This window comes from Spinacia oleracea, chromosome 4 (genome assembly GCF_020520425.1).
Source record: "Spinacia oleracea cultivar Varoflay chromosome 4, BTI_SOV_V1, whole genome shotgun sequence".
In the NCBI taxonomy this organism is placed as follows: domain Eukaryota; kingdom Viridiplantae; phylum Streptophyta; class Magnoliopsida; order Caryophyllales; family Amaranthaceae; genus Spinacia; species Spinacia oleracea.
Window position 1 is genome coordinate 51,531,482 of NC_079490.1, and position 20,983 is coordinate 51,552,464.

Here is a 20,983-nt window from a genome sequence, read left to right on the forward strand (position 1 = left end):
CTCAATATTGGTATGATAAGATTCATTCTTATATGCGTCGGTCAACTTATGCACATTTAAGGCTCGTTTGATCATTATATGTCATATTTTGACTTAAATGGTCGTTTTCGCTTCCAACTCTGAACTAATGAACCTAAATAAGTATTCTAAACTGTTTACATGTTTAATATACTAAGTATTAGGTTGATAATTATCATTTCATCTAATTTTGTTAAGTTATGCACATTAATGTTAGTTTCATCGTTATAGGACATATTTTGACTATAATGGTTGTTTTCGCTCCCAACTCTCAACTAATGAAGCTAATTAGATATTCTAAACCCTTTACATGTTTAATATACTTAGTATTCGGATGATAAGACTCATTCTCATCTACTTTGGTCAACTTATGCACATTAAAGGCTCGTTTGATCGTTATATGACATATTTTGACTATAATGGTTGTTTTTGCTCCCAACTCTCAACTAATGAAGCTAAATAGGTATTCTAAACCCTTAACATGTTTAATATACTTATTGTTAGGTTTATAAGACTCATTCTCTTCTACTTTGGTCAAGTTATGCACATTTAAGGCTCGTTTTATCCTTATAGGATATATTTTGACTCTAATTATTGTTTTCACTCCCAACTCTCAACTAATGAAGCTAAATAGGTATTCTAAACCCTTTACATGTTTAATAAACTTAGTTTCATGTTTTTAAGACTCATTCTCACCTATTTTATCAAATTTGTGGGAGCTTATTTCTATTTAAAGCATCAATAATTATAGTACAATATGTACCTTCTTGAGATGCTCAACTTCCGAGCAACATGTGACTATATCGTACATAAACCTCATCACGTAGTAGCCACATTCTTGATTGTATCTTTGTTGTGCACACTAAAATTAAAATCACACAAATAAGATGGATGTTAGAAAAAGTATGTTGTTGCCGAATAACAAAGTAATGAATATATACATTAATTAATTACCTTCACTGATTTCCATAAAGGTGATCTTGATTTTTATATATCACTTCCATTTATTTTCTTCAATGCGCTGCACCTCCAGAATAAGAACTTTTAGTTGGAATATCATGCATAAGTACAAAATCAAATTGACATGTTAAACAAAATAAATATCAATACCTGTTCAACAACCGTTTAACTAGTAAGTTTCGTGGTGGATCTTGTCGGAGAGAATCAAATTGATAGATTGTGTAACTTGAAGAGCATATCAAAAGGATTAGTTTAAAAAAAAATTATTATTTCTTGCTACTATTTTTGTACAATAGCATTCACTAAACAATATTAGGAAACATACCCTTGTATAATCGGAGTAACGATGAACTTGACGTCTTTTGTTTTCTATTTTTGGATACCATTTTCGATATAATACTTCACATCCCCTGAATTGGACTAGCAGTTGTCATCACGAATCTCACTTAGACATAACCACCCAATATTTACAAAATAAAAAGATAAAGAATAAAATGTAAGAAATACATATCAATATCAACGGGGCTATTAATTTCGATCGCTACACTCCTCACTAGCTCCAAGTTGAATCGTATCGCTACAAAATCAATCATCAATATTATAACATATTTTTTACGGGAACTTGTTCTACTTAATTCAGAAAATATTAATTTAGATAAGTGCAAATAATTATGGATAAAATTCTGATAAGCTAGAATAAAACAGTTAAACAAAATATAGTAAGTTGAACCAAACATGTGCTAAAGTACCTTACTTATTACTTACAAAGTATCCCGCCTCAATGAGTTATACCGAAGATTATGCACTTCCATAATTCCATTCCAAAACTTTAAGATTAAGTCTAGAAGTTCTGTATTTCTTGTTTCTGCTGCAAACTTAGCCTTTGATATTTTAAATAGCTATCTGCACACCTCCACCAGTAAAAATTCTAGTTTAAATATGATAAATATCATGAGGATGAGGAAAATTCTAAAACTTTGGGGTCAGTCGCGGGTAAGCCACATTTCTTGTTTGGGCATTCATACTCACAAGAATAATATAAACGACTTAGAGCACTTAAATGCCTGATCCGACCCTCTTTTTCCATTAAGCCCTCGTTCAATAACCATCCCGGCTTACAACGTGGCTACTCAACCAAATACAAATAAAACGGTTTCTAAGTTCTGATATTAAACCCCTTCACCTGCTTTGTTTCCTTCCTTTTACTACTCCTTTAGCATTTACTCCAGATTTCTTTATGATTCAGTCTTGCAATTTTTTTTTAGAATATGAATTAAACTGCAGCATACATCATGCATATTCACCTTCCTGCTCTGCCTACAACTCTACGCGACCTTAGTGCCTCCCTCTAAAGTTCAAACCCTCTATGTTATTTCTTGGGCATCACATATAAGTCAGCTTTGTGGCAACGCGGAAGAAGCACAAAGAGTACACCAAAAAAAGTCTACAAATATTTCAATAAGACCGTCTGACGCGTCAGACGTGCCGACGTGTCAGAGCGCGGGTCGTGACGCGGGTCAGGACGCGGGTCAAATCTTAATCGGGTTGAAAACGGTTATTTTTCCGGGTTTAGTATAAAAGGCTTTCTTTCCCACGTTTTTGCCCATTTTCAAATCATTGTTCATCTTTTAGAGAGAGAAAACCGCCGAGTTCTTCCATTTTAGGAGAGAAAAAGCTTCTACTCTTTGATCTTCTCTTCGATTTCTTCAATTTCTGTAAGTTTTTTGCATTTTCACTTGTTTTTCTTTGTTCGTCTGTAGTTCTTACTAATTTATCCTCTTTTTTTTCGTTCGATTTAGGGTTTTGAAGGTGTGATTGTGATATTTTCCGATTTACTTCAACATTCGGTAAGTTCTTTCTATTTTCATCTACTTTTTGTTCAATTTTGTCATCATTTGATGTTCGTTTTGTTTCTTACTGTTTTTGGTTTTGATTTAGGGTTTTGTAATTGTGATTTGTGATAATTTTGGTTGTTCTTCATTTTCGACAATATTTTTGAAGATTCTTGTCATTTTTTCTTGTTTTTGTTCAATTTTGTTATCATTTGAAGTTTGTTTTTGTTTCTTACTGTTTTTGGTTTTGATTTAGGGTTTTGTAATTGTGATTTGTGATAATTTCGGTTGTTCTTCATTTTCGACAATATTTTTTAAGCTTCTTGTCACTTTTTCTTCTTTTTGTTCAATTTGTTCATAATTTGAAGTTTGTTTTGGTGTTTTTTTCGGTTTTTTTAACTGCGAGATTTAGTTTACTATTCATGATTTTATCAACCTGTAGATGTTTTAGTTTAGAATTTCGTGTATTTAGTTAAGATAACAGTATCTTTAGTTTTGATCTTCGTCATATTTTCCAATTTATTCTTGTTCATCTGTGCACATGAATTAGTTTTGTATTTGTTGTTATTAGATTAGTAATGACATTCATTAGTTAAGTTTTTAAACACATTAGTGATTTATTAAAATTAAAAGTTCGCTGATAAATTAGTTAGTTTTTTATCCAATTAGTTAATTATTTTTACCAATTAGTGATTCTTTCAAAGCAATTAGTCATATTCTGACATTCATAAATCAAGTATTAAACGAATTAGTTATTTATTTAATTTCAAACTTTCTTGACCAATTAGTTTAGTTTTTGGACCAATTAGTTAATTGCATAATCCAATTAGTTAACTATTTTAACCTGTTAGTGAAACATTCAAAGCAATTAGTTACACAATGAGATTGTTTTGTTTTTATTGTTATTTATACTGCTTATGTTCATTACACATTTTTTCATTCTTTTTATTTGCGTATTGCAATATATTGAACTACATTCATTTATAGTTTCAGTTCACATAATGAGGTCGAAAAACGAAAACAAACCATCTGATTATCACGATGCTGGGAAGTCGAGTCAAGATGTGGAAGCTAGTTCGAGGCCGACTGAAGATATTCCAACTAGTCCAAAGCTGAGTGCAGATGAGAGGAAAACTGGAAGAGGGCCAAAGAAGTCCAAAGTTAAATTAGAATATACAGAAGATGGCGAGGAAGTTGTAGAGTTGGATAGGTATAACTCCTATCTTTGTAACTATTATTTATCACTGTTTAATTAGTTGGTGAAGGAAATAATGCCCTTGGTCCAAGTATGCATTCAATGTTAAGTCTAATAAATGCGGTTCAGTATTAATTAACAAGTTAATAATTCAGTGAGATCAAGTGAGCTGAATGCCTGACTAGAGGCCGCTTCAGTTCAAGTGGAATTAATTATATTAATCCACAGCTTATTCTTGACTGAACCCGTAGGGTCACACAAATAGTATGTAAACGGATCAAGTATTTAATGGCATTAAATACTCCATCTATGGATATTCGGAATCGACGGATCTTGGTTTCAGTGGGAGCTGAGATCGTCACAGGCAAGAAATGAATACTCCGGAAACGATGATATTGCCGTAAACAGGAAATATGGATCGTATCGGAAATATAAATATTATCCAAGTGGTAGATGTTGCCGGAAACGGAAACATGGTACGTATCGGAAAATATTATCGGAAATGGAAATATTGCCGGAATCGGAAATATTGCCGGAAACGGAAATATTGTCAGAATCAGAAATATTATCGGAATCGGAAAATAATTCCGGAAACGGAAATATTAAATATTTGTTCGAAACGGAAATTGATTCCGGAATCGGAAATATTAAATATTGTTCGTATCGGAAATGAATTCCGGAACCGGGAATTTAATCGGAAGCGTATCGTACGAATAAACATCGGACGAGCTTGCTAGACGCAAGGCCTAGCACGAAGCTAGGCCCAACGCCTAGAAAAGCCCGCGCACGACCAAAGCAAGCAAAGCCCAAATGCGAGAGCAAGGCCAGCAGGCGCGCGCCCCTCGTGGGCTGCGAGCACTTGCTGGGCCTGGGCTCAGCGCACGCGCGCGCATGGCGCCCCTCGTGGGCTGCTGCGCCTGCGTGTGTGTTTGTGCTTGCGTACGAAACCTTGATCGGTTAGGATTCGTATAAGATTGATTTCCTAAATCTACTAGATAAATTAAGTGATTGAATTTTAGATTAATTCAGATTCACTAAATCGTTTCCTAGTAGGATTCTAATATCCGATACCCATGCCCTATAAATAGGTGATCAATGCTCACAATTTATATCGTGTATTCAAGTATTCAAAGTGATTTTTGAGAGCAAAAATTCAGTCATACAATTGCCTATATGTGCCGAAAATTCTAAGTACCTTAAGGGCGATCCTAGTTGGTCAAGCTTAAGGCGGATCCGGACGTGCTGTGGACTATCTACGGAGGGACGACACTTGGAGTCCTAAAGACTTGTTCTTGTTCGGTTCGGGCGCAGCTAGGGAAGGCACGCAACAAAGTGTATGCATCTAAACTATGCTAAATGATTATGTGTAAATAATATGCTTTCCTGGCTTTATGGTTTTTCCGCATGATTTATGAATTGCCATATGTATCATAACCTAACAGTGGTATCACGAGCCTCTTATTATTTTCATAATCTAAATTTCATGAACATGGTTAAATATTACAAATTTGTAAGAATTAAAAGGGGTGATTAATTTTCGTAATTGTTAATTAATTGCAAATTGCGTTTATTTAATTATACGTACGCAGGTTTTCGGCAGTTTCTTCGTTACTCATCCAAATCGAGTGATTTTTGTTACAATTCCGCATGTAAAAGGCATTCTAAAATTTTGACAAAAATTGTTTTTTTCGGCCGAACCCAGAATTCTCAAATTCGAAGCCTAACTATGACTTTTCGGAGGTTTTAGTTTTTCGAATGCAAAATTTCGTAAATTTAAGATGTTAAATTAAATATTTGCGATTCTTGTTGATAAATCTTGAATTTTTGATTGACCTACTGTATATGTTTAACAAGTTTGAATTCCTAGCTTTGTTAATTATGCAATCTAATTTGTAATTATGATTAATTTGTTGAAAATTGGAATAATTTAGAATTAATTTGATTTTCATAATTAGTTATAATTTAATTAGATACCTATGATTAAAAACCACGATAAAAATTGTAAATTTATGTTAAATTTTAAATTTTTATGACCTAGACTTGAATCCATGTTAATCGGAAATCAATTGAATAATAAATTTTCGATTTTTCGCCCTAAAATTATGAAATTAATATTATTTATTAATTTGTCATTAATTTTGAATATAAATTTTAAATTTTTATGCGATTCGCTCATATAACTTGCACGCACAAAGCAATGGACGCTACGTGTTACCCTTAAGGGGTGTTGTATAGTGCGGGCATGTGACGACGAGCAAGGGAGCTCGTCGCCCATGCGGTACGAATGCAATGAGCAAGGCCATGGTGCACGAGCACAAGGCAGCAGCCCTGCCTTGTGTCGTGGGCTGTGTACGATGGGCGAATGGGCGAGGGCGAGAGCAAGGCACGAGCAGTCGCGTGTGGGCAGCAAGCGAGCTGCGCCACAGCGCGCACTGCCTCGCGCAAGCGTGCGGAGCCTCGCGCGCAGCGAGCGCAAGCTCGCGTGCCACGAGTGCTACGCCCCAACATCGATCGCTCGCGCGCAGCGAGCGCTATTGTGCGTGCGACAAGCGCTGCGCCCAGCGATGGCGTGCAGCGTGCTTGTTGCGACGTGCGACGAGTGCTGCGCCCAGCGATGGCAAGCAGCTTGCTTGTTGCGACGTGCGACGAGCGCTGCGCCCAGCGATGGGCTGCGGCAGCATGCTCGTGCGTCGAGCGCTGGCGCGCGTAGCGAGCACCAGCTCGCGTGATGCCTTGCGATGGTGAGCAGCAGCGATGCGACGCAGCGCATGGGCTGCGCGCACATGGCCAGCAATGGCTGTGTGCGTGTGGCCCATGGGCGTGCGATGCGTGGGATTGTTGCGTTGCGATTAGATCGTTTTGAAATTTTTAATTTGAAATTTTCAGTTTACGTAATTTTAATTAATTTTAAAATTAATAATTTAAATTATTTTCTTGGATTTTAATTTTGAATATTGTAATTATAATAAATTTTATTTATTCTAATTATTTTACTAAAACTAAAATCATGAATTAATTTAAATACGACTGAAATTAAATTAAATTTATGGATTCAATTATAAATTTATATGAGCTTTAAATTTTAATTAAATTTGTATGTTTCCGGTTAGACTAGAAATACATTTTTATGTTTAAAATTAGTAAAGCATATGAATTTATTGGTTTAAGTGGGAGCCCTTTTTAGTCATAAACTCTTGATTATGTCTAAAAATCCTTAAGGTTAAAACAACTTTATTAGAATTAATAAGGACTGAATAATTTGTAGATTATTGGTGCCCTTGATTAATTGCTGCAAATGTTTATGTGATGCATAATGTGTTTTACTAACCAGCTATGTGGGCCATTCATGATAATGAATGGGTGAATGGTATATATTGTATATGTACTGTTTTGCAGGTTATGAAGTGACTAGTATGGCCCAAATAGGATAGAGAATATGGTCTGCGTACCATTAATTTGAATGTAATTGGTCTAAAGCACCAAAGTTGTTTTTCAATTCAAATATGGTCTGCGTACCATCAAATAGTTGTAATTAGTTTTAATTATAGCTTATCCTATTTGAAGAAAATGGTGCCTCCCACGGAGATTTTCAAGACGGACTTTGAAGTTAAAGCTTCAAGATGAAGTCGGGCCATACTAGATCACATTTATCTTATGCATGTTTTAAGTTATTTATTGCTTTTAAATATGTCTTAAAATGCATGAGATCAAAAGCTTGATTATGTTGCATGATTAAGGATTTTAGTTCACTTAAAATCTAACCAACATAGTAAGAGCCTTAAGTTCCAAACTTAAAAATTGAGTTATAAGGTGCCATGCCAAAATATACACTTGCTTGGATATCCTTTACATCAATCTAGTAATAGTTTTCGCTCAGCGAGGTGTTACTTATTGGTCCTAAAGGGGCAAGGTACACAAATAATTGTGAGTACATGTTAGTTTTGGTGAAACTCAACGATATAAGTAAGGAGTCCTTTTATGTCGTGGCAAAATCGATAGGTTTACCTAATAAGTTCTTAGACGTACCTATCAACCACTAGTAGAAAAACATTCATTTGCTGCCATGATTTTGCTGCGTTAATTACTTAACGCCTCTAACTAAACGACAAATTCGAAGAATCAGTTAAAAATTAACACTTTGCGGCGTTATTTACTATTATGACGCAGCAAATTAATAAAAAAATAAACGTTTTGCGGCGTGGCTCCTTTTAACGCCGCAAAGTTGTCACCTGTCCCCCACACAGAGACACGCGTATTAACCCCATATTTTTGGAGCCAGCTGCTTCTCTCTTTCGTCTCTTTCGTTTGGCTTGTCTCACTTCACAGAAACACCAACACCTTCTTCTTCCTTCATACGACTGACCCTGACCTACTCTCTTCACCACCGAATTTCGCCGGAAAACTTAAGCTCCACCGCCGCCGTGGTCATTCGAACTCATCTCCGCCGCCGCCGTTCTCAATTGAGGTAAATTATGCTTCCACTGCTCCTCCTCATCCTTTCCGTTTTTTCGTTTAATTGCTCTATTCCCCCTCATATCAGTCTCGCAATTAACATGAATTGTGTTTGAATTATCTAATTAGTACTCTCTTGCTCTGTCCTCTCCTCTCCTCTCTCCCCTGAAACTGTAAATTAATTAACCCTAATTTTCAATGTCAAATTTTGTCTTAATAGAACCTTAAAAATGCCTAAACTTTATCTCTGATTGTATCCTACAAATTTGGTATTGGTTCAGGCTCAAGACTAAGAAACTTGAAAATTTACCTAGTGACTGCAGCTTCTCTTGTAGCCCCTGAGCTGGACCGACTTCCTCGCCGTCTTTGAATATGTAAACCCGTAAAGGTTGTTTCTAGACTCTGTACTCAGATTTTAATTTCCTTTAACTCTTTCAGGTTAGCATTTTCTCTTATATATATGGCTTTTTGCATATTTTCAGTTGTGCTTGGAATTGGGGAACTTGCTGATTCATCTTTCTAGAGATAATATTTCTCACTGAAGAGGTAATTGACTGTTGAGGATTGCATCGTTATTTTGATTAAATAATGTAAAGCACTTATATACCGTTGTATTCACGCATATCTCTGCTTGTCAAGTTGAATACTCTAGCAGAAAATTGATTTCAATTTGTACTTCAAAAGTAAAACTTAGATTGACTGAATGCTACACTGAAATTGCATATTCGATTTGACACAGTTAGCCTATTATTATTTGTAGTCCGACTTTTTTCCATGTTTAAGCTCAGTTTGCTCCAATTCAAATGAATACTCTTCTTGGCCACCTTGATTATTTTCCTCAGTAGGCCTTCACTGGTAAATCCTATGCCACCATGACACAGGTCACAGGAACTGAAAGCCATGAATTTGTTATTTGGGTCCAGGTTTTTTGTTCATGTTGTTGGGTGTAACATGTTGTTCTCTGTTTTTTTGTTTTGCTAGTTCTGATTTGCTTAGTTTTTGTTGTTGATCTTATTGTTGTTGCTTGCTTTTGTTGTCGTTGTTGCTGTTTTTGCTCTTGTTGTTCTTGGTGTTGTATGTTCTTTTTGTATAGTTCAACTATGTTTCACGAAATTCATTTAAGCATGTATACAACGTGTTACACCAATTTCAATGTGAGTTGCTATGTGTTAATGTGTTGACAGTTTGGTTGTATCATGACTTTAGCCGGTGAAACAGAAGGTATGAGTCGAAGTTGGATGTATGAGAAGCGAACTTCGTCGGGGTTCTTGAACGGGGTAGAGGAGTTTTGTAGATGTGCTTTGGAGCATCAAGAAAATGTACAAGATAATGGGTTTTATTGTCCATGTGTCGATTGCGAAAATGTGAGTAGGGTTAGTAGTATCAAAACATTAAGAGATCATGTGATTCGTCGTGGGTTTAGGCAACAATACCATGTGTGGATATGGCATGGTGAGATCGGAGGATATACGGGAAATTCCAGTGAAAATCCAATTATTGACCATCATGTACACACTGAACCTATTGATCGGACCGAGGATATGTTTTCGGAGGAAGATGATGAAGGTGAAGAAGACGTGGATGATGATATTGAGGAGGATCATATAGATGAAATGATGGAGGCAATTCAAGATAAGCCTCATTTATTTGAACGTTTGTCAGAAGCTGCTGAGAAACCTTTGTATCCTGGATGTGTCAAGTACACTCAGTTGTCGGCTGTGTCAGTGTTGACCAACCTGAAAATAAAGGGCGGTGTGACTGACGCAATTTTTTCACAATTTTTGGAGGCATTAGAGGACATGTTTCCCGAAGGGAATGTGTTGCCTAAGTCAACTTATTATGCCAACAAGTTGATGTGTCCTTTTGGATTAGCATATGAGAAAATAGATGCTTGTCCAAATGATTGTATTTTGTATCGAAAAGAGTTTGCAGATTTAGATAAATGTCCTCGGTGTGGTAAGTCTCGTTACAAGCTCCCAGATGGAGTTATGCCCGGGGAAGGCAAGAAAGGTCCCTCTGCTAAACTGCTTTGGTATCTTCCAATAATACCAAGGTTTAGACGATTGTTTTCAATAAAGAAGGAGGCAAAGAACTTGAGGTGGCATGCAGATAAGAGGAAGAAAGATGGGTTGCTTAGACATCCGGCAGATTCTCCTCAATGGAAAGATATTGATGAAGAATTTCCAGAATTCGGCAAAGAAGATAGGAATCTTAGGCTTGCGCTTTCTACTGACGGAATGAACCCATTTGGTAGTCTAAGCAGTCAACACAGCACTTGGCCTGTTCTGTTAGTAATTTATAATTTGCCTCCTTGGTTGTGCATGAAGTCAAAGAATATTATGTTATCCTTACTTATACAAGGGCCGAAACAACCAGGAAACGATATTGATGTATACCTTGCTCCGCTCATTGATGATTTGAAAAAAATGTGGGATGAAGGTATTTCTGTTTTAGATGCGTATGGTGATGAGATTTTCACGTTGCGTGCAATGTTATTTTGTACCATCAATGACTACCCGGCTTATGGTAACTTGTCAGGGTATAAGGTAAAGGGAAAGATGCCATGCCCAGTTTGTGAAGATGATATGGAATCAACCTGGTTGCCAAATTCTAGAAAACACGTGTATCCAGTTCATAGAAAGTGGCTAAATAGGTTTCATCCTTATCGAAAGAAAAAATCTATATTTGATGGCAACGTGGAAGAACGTAGATTTCGTAGACCGTCATCTGGAAGAGAGGTTTACAACCGTGTTAAAGGCATAGAGACGGTTTTTGGAAAATCTGGGAAAAATAAAAAAGATGGAATTTGGAAGAAGGAGTCTGCCTTTTGGAAACTGGAATATTGGAAGCATCTGTCAGTTAGACATTGTCTCGATGTAATGCACATAGAAAAAAATGTGTGTGAGGCCATTTTGGGTACATTGTTGAACATGGATAAGAAATCGAAGGATGGCATTAAGGTGCGGAGAGACATGCAACACCTGAAGATTCGACCTCATTTATGGCCAAAGCTTAAGGAAAAGGCCAGAAAGGGGAAAGGTAAGTCTTACTATTTACCCCCTGCTTGCTATACATTGTCTAAAGTTGAGAAAAGAATATTTCTAGAGTGTCTTTATGGAATTAAAGTTCCTAAGGGCTACTCATCGAATATAAGAAAGCTTGTGTGTATGACTGAATTGAAATTACATGCAATGAAATCCCATGATTGTCATGTCATGATGCAAGTATTGTTGCCCATTGCAATTCGTGGGATTTTGCCTAAGCATGTAAGAGATGCCATCACGAGACTTTGTTCGTTTTTCAATACAATATGCAACAAGGTACTTGATCCGGAGGAATTAGACAAACTACAAGCTAATGTAGTTGTAACACTGTGCCAGTTTGAGATGTATTTTCCGCCTTCGTTTTTCGACATAATGGTTCATTTAGTTGTCCATCTTGTTCGAGAAATCAAGCTTTGTGGTCCAGTGTTCATGAGATGGGCTTATCCTTTTGAAAGGCATATGGGGTGCATGCAGAGAAAGGTGAGGAATCCCGCACGACCAGAAGCAAGTATGATTCAAGGAACTGTGTCGGCGGAGATTGGTGCGTTTATTGCTGAATATATGTCCAGAGCTGAACCAATCGGACTTCCTAAATCTCGACATGAGGGGAGACTTGAAGGCAAAGGCACAATTGGTGCTAAAGATATCAGTGCTCCATTAGAGAAACAGATGCAAGCCCACTTATGTGTGCTACAACAACTCACAGAGGTTAGTCCGTACTTAGAAAAGCATATGCAGGAGTTAAGAGCTCGAAATCCGACTAAAACAGAACGTGCCTTGGTGTTGGAACATAATCGTACTTTCAGTGATTGGTTTCAAAATAAAGTGATGGCTGAGTTGGATGTTAAAGGCCATAAAATCTCCAATACGATAAAATGGCTATCATATGGTCCACAAGATACTTTGCACTCATATGAAGGGTATGACATCAATGGATATACCTTCCATACGCTACGTCAAGACAAAAAGTCAAGGTCTACGCAAAATAGTGGTGTTACAATGGTTGCTTCTTCTAGAGATTATGCAAGTGCTAAAGATAAGAATCCAGTTGATGCAACACATCCATATTATGGGGTCATTCAGGAAATATGGGTGCTTGATTATAGTGGAAAAATAAAGGTACCACTTTTTCAATGCAAGTGGGCAGAGAATAGTCGGCGCGGTGTTAAGCTTGTTGACAATAATATGACTATAATTAATATGACACGGTTGCGCGACACTTCAGAGCCATTCATACTCGCATCCCAAGCAAAGCAAGTTTTCTACATAAGAGACAATGTCGATCATGATTGGTCTGTTGTTGTTAAAGGGAAGAGATATATTCTTGGTGTTGGTGATGTCGATGATGAAGAAGAGTACGATCAGTTTGATGACTCACCACCGTTCTCAATTTCAGAGAGCGATGTGCTTGATGGAACGGATAATGATACCAATTATATGCGCTTAGATCATACAGAAGGCATAACTGTTGATGAACCTTGATGATGATTTAGGTACTCACTGTGTAGACATATTTCTCATGTTTTGTAGTTGATTGATTTCCTATTTAAAGTACTTGTTATTTTTGTTCAATTTTGTATTATTCTGTCTGTTCAGTTATTTTTTTATACTAATTCTGTTGTGTTCTGTTTATTGTGCTAGTGTTCTGTACAAAAAATACTTAACTTTTTTTGGTTTTGTACTGTTTTGTAGTGTGTACTTTAAGTGTGTTGGGTTATGTACTTTTCTGTTTTGTATTATCCTTTTTAGTTTCGCTATTGTACTAAAGTTAAAAGATTCAAATTTTGCAGAGCTATGGCTAGAAATGGGGATGAATCTGATGAAGAAACGCCAGAAAAAGATAAGGACTATGATGCCTTGAACGAGAAAGACCAAGGTGAACCAGAAGATATAGCTAATGACGAGTATTTGCGTCGACTTGATGAGTTTGAGGAGCTGGCTGATGCTGCTGCCCTTCTCGGAGTTGATACTAATCATCCTACAGAGGAGTCAGGTAGCAAGAAAGGCAAGGGTAGGGGAAGGGGGTCAGGAAAAGCTAGGGGTCCGACAAAAGGGCTAGGAAGGACCGGGCCCATGTTCCTGCAGTTTGACAGCCTTTTGCGTCCATCCGGCAAATGGAGATTGAAGTATGGTCAACAGATCGGTTTGTGTAGTCGCAAGTTGAATATTAATTGGGATTGGCCAAGTGTTAGTCAAGGTTTAAGGAGTAAATTATGGGAGGACACAATGGTAAGTGCTAAAATTATTCTTTTTTTTCATTTTTCTATACCTACTGCCTTTATTTTTTGAAATTTTAAACAGCCCGGTCGTTGGTTTCTACTTGATTTAGTGTGATTTTGTAGAAGTTGGGAAGGTTTGGGGTTATTTTTTATTCATTTTGCCTTTGGTTTCTGTTGAGCTGCTTAGAATATGTTAGCTGGTTTTTCTGTTTCAGCTGGCATGATCATTGTCCAGCGATTCTTTTGATGTTTGGGCTACATGTTGAGTGAGCATACTTGCTTCTACTTGACATGCTCTTGGCAATTAATGCTGTCGGTGTAGTTTAAGGCTTGAGATATAGGGGCAGCAGGTTCAACTAGTTCAGTAGTTTAGTTATTTGTTTTGTTCACTCACATCTGTATTACTGGTTCATCTGTCAGTGTTGTTTAAGGCTTGAGACATAGGGAAGCAGTGTCACATTAGCTTTGGATTACTGGTTGATTATTTAGGACAAATCAGGATTTGTAGTTTAGTTTTAGTACAGCTGATGGTTGCTGTTAATTAATTATCTGAGTGTTTTAGTTTTTGTCTCGTGTTCTAGGTCTGTTTAGAAACTACAGTTGTATATCGTGTATTCCAGCCTCATTCTTCAGCAGGGCCTCATTCTAGCATGCAGGTCGCGGTCCTTAACAGTCCTGGTCCATGCCTAGCCCGGCCACTCTGTTTTGTGTCAGGCCCTGCTGGGTTGAGTAGTTCAGCTAGTTGAGTAGTTCAGTAGTTCAGCTAGTTCAGTAGTTCAGCTTTAGTAGGGCAGCAGGTTCAGCAGTGAACCTGGTTCAGTAGTTCAGCTAGTTCAGTAGGTCAGCTAGTTCAGTAGTTCAGCCTGTATTTCAGCTAGTTCATTAGTTCAGTAGTTCGGTAGTTCAGCCTGTATTTCAGCTATTTCAGACTGTATTCCTGCCATGTCTTGATTGTTTTGTTTTAAACGTGCAGGCAAGATTCCACCTTGAAGATGATCCAGTAATCAAAAAGAATTTCCTCTCTAGTGTAGCTAAGAGATTCAGGGACTTCAAGGGAAAGCTAGTGAGTGGCCATATTATTTTTACAAGAAAGTTGAGCAAAAATGAGGTCAATCGTCAACCATATGAGATTTGGAAAAACATCCAACGAGAAGATTGGGAGACATTTAAAAAGTCAAAAACATCTGACATAGCAGTGGTAAGTTTATATTTCACTATTTTGTATGATGTGTATAATTGGCTATGGTATGAAACTAACGTAAAAATTTATGTTTGTTAGCTTAAGCGTCAAAAGGCCCAAAAGAGTGCAAAATCGAATGATAATCCTCATCACTTGGGACAATATAACTATGAGGATGCTCGGAAAATATGGATCCACGAGGGCTTTTACCCAAATTCTGAACAAAATCGAGGTGATGATTGGTATTGTTCAATGCATAAGAAAGACAAAAAAACAGGAAAAAGATCTATCCCAAAGCCCAAAACGAAGGCAATTGCTGACAAATATGTAAGTAATTCAATTCTTGTGATTTTCTATATGCGGCCCACGAGATAAAGTCTAGTTCATAATGTGATACACTGAATGATAATGGAGTTAATATCTTGCCACTTATTATATGAACTAGAGCCTGTGATCGATACTTTTTTTAAATCAATGGTGCTTATAGTGCTTCCTTTGTTGGTTTGCTTGTGTATAAGTTTTGATGCCTATTCTTTTATATAACAACTATGAACAGCTGGAGATTAAAGAAAAGCAAGCAAAAGGGGAATTTACTCCACATCGGAACCAAGATGCCTTATCCGAGGCTCTTGGGAAGTCAGATCATTTGGGCCGGGCACGTGGATTTGGAGGGGTGAATGTCGGGGTCAAAAGGGCGTTTGGAAAGGCAACATCAAAGCCTAAGTCTGATCATGAGACAATAAAAGCACAACTTCGGGAGGAAATGAGAGAAGAGTTAAAGGCTAGCATGAAGGCCAATCTCCCTTCCATTTTAGAATCTATGGGTTTAAGTACCACATTGCCTTCAACAACTCCTTCGAACCACTCTCAACGTTCACCACCCAGGCAAATTGAGCTACCCCATGAGAAGGCTCTGCCATCTGAGTTGGAGGAGGTTCTGCCGCCCTTCGAGGTAACTTATCACTCACTGAATGTCTATTATGAGCTTATGCATACAGATTCTAGCTTTTCCTAGACTCAAGATTTTCATAGCTAGAGTAATGCCCGGTTTTTTGAGCTATACGAGAACCACTACACTGCAGCACTGATCCACTTGTCTACTGCACAACAGCACTGCACCACTACATCACAGCATCATTGCACTGCTGTCCTGCTGTGCATTGCACTGCTTGCAGTAGGACAGCAGTGCAGTGCACAGTAGGACAGCAGTGCAGTGCTGCTACAGGACAGCAGTGCAGTGCTGCTACAGGACAGCAGTGTAGTGAGGCACATGTCCGGAAAACTGACCAAGTTGTTCAGCAGCCAATGCACTGAGAGTGGCACTTTAATCCAATTCACAAAGTTCTGTTAAAAATTGAGCATTAGACGCCGTATCATACAAGTTAAAGTTATAGAATCCCAATACACAAACATATCCCAAAATTCCGACTTAATTAGAAAAAAAATCTAATATATGTGTCTAGGAATCAAATTCACATTGCAAATCTGATGCCATTCTGTTGTTAGTTCTGGTCAACAGGGTTGACTTTTTTGAGGTTCAGGTCAAAGTTGACCAGAGTTGACTTTTTCAAGAATCTAGTCAAAGTTGACCAGTGTTGAAGTGCAAATGTTTTGCCTTATTTTGTGTAAACTTATTTGAAGTTTACTTATCTCTAATATATATGTCTAATGTGATAAAAATCCTTACCCAGGTAGAAACTACATGCCAACTTCTACTTAAAGACCCGGAATCTGGAGCAATGTATGATGTGGCGAGTGCTACCGCATATCCACCTCGTGAGAATGAAGTTTGTCACACTGTATCGTTACTTCCCGGTCATTTGAAGGTGAAAATTCAGAAAGTGCCAGATGAATTCTTGGGCTTGCCACTTCCTGTTCCTGTTCCGGCGTTCGAAATTGAGGCAATGGAGAATGCTATTGGTACATATGTGCAATGGCCTACTACATTAATTAGGTTTTCAGTTGAGGTAATAAGATTCTAATTGTATTTATTCAATTATATGTATTTCATATTCACCAATCATGTTATCGATTATAGTTTATATTCTTTGATTTTAATTTTTAGGCGACACCGAAAGTTAAGAAGTTGAAGCGGATGTCGCCAGAGATGATTTTTAGCAATGAACTAGCCTCTGGCTTGTCGGCTTCTCGAAAAAGCCCGGATATTCCCGATACCATTGTAGATTCCCTTAGTCAAGAATGTGAGTGGTTGCGGACATTTGTTGCCTCCATGCCAGATGGTGATTCTTTTGAAGTGATTCTAGATGGTACCTCGTTCCATTACAATGAAAATGGAAAAATTCAAGTAGACAAGAATGATATTTCACAGTTCTTAAGAGGAGCAAAGCTAAATATATCCATTATTCAAGTTTTCATGAGGTAATTTTTTTTAATCTCAAGTAGGTAATAGATTTAACTTTCTTTCACGTAAATCATGTAACCTATTCAATAATCGACCGCTCAGAGCACTCCAACATGAATTGAACTCAAATGACAAGGCTTCCAAAGTTGGGTGGCTATGTCCAGACACTACTTCTGACACCAAAATAAAATCAAGCACAGAGGAAGTCAACGCATACATTTTCAAAGCAATGAACGAATCAGTAAAATCCAGAAATGAGTTTGTTCTGGCACCTATTTTTGAAAAGTAAGTATGAAATGAGTTCGTTTGTTGCTTCAATTCTATTGTATGAAATGGTGTTCACAAAATAAAAATTGGCAATGAACTCTAAACTACATTACTCAGTCACCGTTTACCAATGAACTCTCTTGCAAGTAGCCAGACTTTCAGCAGCAATAATACATCTGATGTTCTTTTTATTATGCTGCTGCTGCTACTCTTTTGAAATGGCATTCAATTCTGTTGTATTGTGTTGCTGCCACACTGTTGTTGTTGCTTCAGTTCTGATGTATTGTGATGTTGCTATCTGATATGTCTGATGTATTATTGCTTCTGAAGTTCTTGTTATATGCTGCTATTGTTATGCTAAGTTGCTGCTGCTATGCATGATCAGTTATGCTAAGTTGATGCTGTCTGATAGTTACTGTTCTAAGTCAGTGCATATGTTGTTGTTCTAAGTTGTTGCGCCTGCTGTGTTGCTCATATTCTTACTTATATTATTAAAATGGTAATGGAATTGTTATTGGATCCAGCGACCATTGGATGCTCCTTGCAATATCTGTAAAAAATTGCACCATATATCACTTCGATTCCATTTGCTTGAGTTTAGGTCGAAAGATAAAGATGAAGACAATAGTGAGACAGTAAGTCCTTTTAGTTTTTTCGTTATGTAATTATGTTTTTATCAAGTATCCATCTAAGGATATAACCAAGCAATAACTTAAGATTAATTGGGAATTTCTAGTTTTTTTACAAGGTACAAGATGTGTGGCAACCGTGTCAACAGGAAAGAGCCTTTATGGAAATATGTGGAGGTAACTGCACACGTAAAAATTATTTGATATTTATAGTTTGTATATATTCCATTTTTACTTAATCTAAATTCTACCCTTGTTTCTAGTGCGCTCAACAAAAGGGAGGCCTTGAGTGTGGATTTTACGTAATGCGGTACATGTTTGATTTAGTCTCTTGCTGCAATGATGTTTCAGACTTAGAGAAGGTAAGGGTGTTATCCTTGTTATATAGTTTAATTTATTTTTGGATTTTAATTTGGTTATGTTTTAATTTGGTTTAAAATACCAATCTAAGTTCACGGGTTAGAGTTGGGAGCAAAAACGACTATAACGGTCAAAATATGACCTATAATGATCATTAAAGCCTTAAACGCGCATAACTTGACCAAAGTAGATGGTAATGATTCTAAGTAACCTAATACTAAGTATATTAAACATTTTAAGGGTTTAGAATACCAATCTAAGTTCACGGGTTAGAGTTGAGAGCAAAAACGACTATAACGGTCAAAATATGACCTATAATGATCATTAAAGCCTTAAACGTGCATAAATTGACCAAAGAAGATGGGAATGAGTCTAAGTAACCTAATACTAAGTATATTAAACATTTAAAGGGTTTAGAATACCAATCTAAGTTCACGGGTTAGAGTTGGGAGCAAAAACGACTATAACGGTCAAAAAATGACCTTTATTGTTCACTAAAGCCTTAAACGCGCATAACTATACCAAAGTAGATGGGAATGAGTCTAAGTAAACTAATACTAAGCATATTAAACATTTAAAGGGTTTAGAATACCAATCTAAGTTCATGGGTTAGAGTTGGGAGCAAAAACGACTATAACGGTCAAAATATGACCTTTATTGATCAATAAAGCCTTAAACGCGCATAACTTGACCAAAGTAGATGGGAATGAGTCTAAGTAACCTAATACTAAGTATATTAAACATTTAAAGGGTTTAGAATACCAATCTAAGTTCACTGGTTAGAGTTGGGAGCAAAAACGACTATAACGGTCAAAATATTACCTATAATGATCATTAAAGCCTTAAACGTGCATAACTTGACCAAAGTAGATGGGAATGAGTCTAAGTAACCTAATACTAAGTATATTAAACATTTAAAGGGTTTAGAATACCAATCTAAGTTCACGGGTTAGAGTTGGGAGCAAAAACGACTATAACGGTCAAAATATGACCTATAATGATCATTAAAGCCTTAAACGTGCATAACTTGACCAAAGTAGATGGGAATGAGTCTAAGTAACCTAATACTAAGTATATTAAACATTTAAAGGGTTTATAACCGTAAGGCACACAGAACACCTAACTATAAACAGGCTGGAAAACTACAGAAACTATAACAGCAAATATGAATCTTTGCTAAATCCTCTGACAAATGGTAAAATCATATGTCAAGCATTTCATTCTTGCATGAAACTAGAGCTTTTCAGCGTAACATCGTCGCACATTCTGCTTTATCCCGTTACTAGAGACACTGGATAAGTTGACAACTTGACATGGGCATCAGTATTGAATCTAACCGAAGATAACTAATTTTATGATGTATATATTATTTTGTTAGGTTTGCACATCAATGAGTGGAGATCCTTTCACCGATGAGCAAATTGATGAAATACGAGACAAATGGGCATCATACTTCACCGAACATTGTGTGTAATTAACGCTTCATCGATCTCTTTTTGTGGATGTTTCATGCTATTAAAATCATATATGATTGCCTTATTATATTTTTGGTGCAATTTTGTAACGTGTGAAGTGTAAAAGATATATTTATTATAGACTTGAAACTATTTAGTTGGTTTATTTTGTAAACATATGATGGTTAACTTATATGTAAAAATCAAAGTTTCTTGGAAGTTATTGGTGGTTGATGACACTTTTGAACGTTGTATAAATGTGGCGTGAGTACAGGTTTTATATTTTTGGGATTGTTTAGTTCACAAAAAATATATTATTTATTAAAAAAAAATTACAAATTATTTGCGGCGTATAAACTCCCGCAATTTTACCAAAGTTTGAGGCGTTCAGGTAGAAACGCCGCTATAGAATTCATATAATTTGAGGCGTTTTTTTTTAATAGCGCCGCAAATGAATGATTGATTTGAGGCGTTAAAAAACGCCGCAAATCAATACCATTCATTTGCTGCCACTCTATTTGCTGCTATGCCTAAAACGCCGCAAATCAATATAAAAGTGACGCCTCAAATCAATATTTTTCTACTAGTGAACCAAGAGTAGTTTCTAGACTATTAGCAAAAGGATTTTGCTTACCTAAGATGTTTTAGAATTGAGTCGACAAACTGTGCTTAATTCTTCAATGGTTTTAGGGTCTTGGAATCATTTTATTCACACCTGCCGGAACACATAATTCGAATAAAATGCTAATGACTTGTTTGAATTGCATGATTCCTTTAATTTCAAGTTATTATTCATGATAAATGTTTAGACTTTGCATGCTTCAATGTATGTTTTAATTATTGTTTATAATTAAATATCTTGCACTGCAATAAATCCTTTTAGAAAGGTAACAGTAAATTTCCTCGATTGGTAGTGAATCCAAGAACGATTCACGGAAATGAGAGAAAATGAGCAATTTAAAATGTACGTTTCTTTTAGCGACTTTTATGGTTGTTTTCGAATATCAAAAT

At 36.6% G+C, this 20,983-nt stretch overlaps 3 protein-coding genes across 3 annotated transcripts; all 3 read left to right on the top strand.

Annotated features, from left to right (window-relative positions):
- The first annotated feature begins 3,811 nt into the window (after positions 1-3,811).
- LOC110803811 (uncharacterized) lies at positions 3,812-12,983 on the top strand. The gene is made up of 5 exons (XM_056841720.1): positions 3,812-4,020; positions 8,332-8,470; positions 9,303-9,380; positions 9,454-9,531; positions 9,642-12,983. Exons 1-5 carry the CDS (start codon positions 3,812-3,814, stop codon positions 12,981-12,983), a joined length of 3,846 nt encoding a protein of 1,281 aa, XP_056697698.1.
- Positions 8,053-15,275, top strand: LOC130471530 (uncharacterized). The gene is made up of 6 exons (XM_056841721.1): positions 8,053-8,470; positions 8,739-8,845; positions 8,940-9,003; positions 13,292-13,730; positions 14,694-14,918; positions 15,000-15,275. The coding sequence occupies exons 4-6, from the start codon at positions 13,296-13,298 to the stop codon at positions 15,273-15,275; spliced, it is 936 nt and encodes a 311-aa protein (XP_056697699.1). The 5' UTR covers positions 8,053-8,470; positions 8,739-8,845; positions 8,940-9,003; positions 13,292-13,295.
- Positions 15,276-15,423: 148 nt separating this feature from the next.
- On the top strand, positions 15,424-20,144 carry LOC130471531 (uncharacterized). The gene is made up of 8 exons (XM_056841722.1): positions 15,424-15,852; positions 16,592-16,867; positions 16,966-17,279; positions 17,365-17,547; positions 18,054-18,164; positions 18,266-18,335; positions 18,422-18,520; positions 19,897-20,144. The coding sequence occupies exons 1-8, from the start codon at positions 15,424-15,426 to the stop codon at positions 19,990-19,992; spliced, it is 1,578 nt and encodes a 525-aa protein (XP_056697700.1). The 3' UTR covers positions 19,993-20,144.
- The last annotated feature ends 839 nt before the right edge of the window (positions 20,145-20,983 follow it).

What these genes read in the sequence shown, in the direction of transcription:
- LOC110803811 (XM_056841720.1), top strand. Translation starts at nt 3,812, where the DNA reads ATGAGGTCGAAAAACGAAAACAAACCATCTGATTATCACGATGCTGGG. An exon ending in GAAGTTGTAGAGTTGGATAG is followed by an intron (nt 4,021 to 8,331) that starts GTATAACTCCTA and finishes CTCACTTCACAG; the next exon opens with AAACACCAACACCTTCTTCT. An exon ending in AATTTGTTATTTGGGTCCAG is followed by an intron (nt 9,381 to 9,453) that starts GTTTTTTGTTCA and finishes TGATTTGCTTAG; the next exon opens with TTTTTGTTGTTGATCTTATT.
- LOC130471530 (XM_056841721.1), top strand. Translation starts at nt 13,296, where the DNA reads ATGGCTAGAAATGGGGATGAATCTGATGAAGAAACGCCAGAAAAAGAT. An exon ending in AATTATGGGAGGACACAATG is followed by an intron (nt 13,731 to 14,693) that starts GTAAGTGCTAAA and finishes TTAAACGTGCAG; the next exon opens with GCAAGATTCCACCTTGAAGA. An exon ending in AAACATCTGACATAGCAGTG is followed by an intron (nt 14,919 to 14,999) that starts GTAAGTTTATAT and finishes TATGTTTGTTAG; the next exon opens with CTTAAGCGTCAAAAGGCCCA.
- LOC130471531 (XM_056841722.1), top strand. Translation starts at nt 15,424, where the DNA reads ATGCCTATTCTTTTATATAACAACTATGAACAGCTGGAGATTAAAGAA. An exon ending in TAATTAGGTTTTCAGTTGAG is followed by an intron (nt 16,868 to 16,965) that starts GTAATAAGATTC and finishes TTTAATTTTTAG; the next exon opens with GCGACACCGAAAGTTAAGAA. An exon ending in CTTTATGGAAATATGTGGAG is followed by an intron (nt 18,336 to 18,421) that starts GTAACTGCACAC and finishes CCTTGTTTCTAG; the next exon opens with TGCGCTCAACAAAAGGGAGG.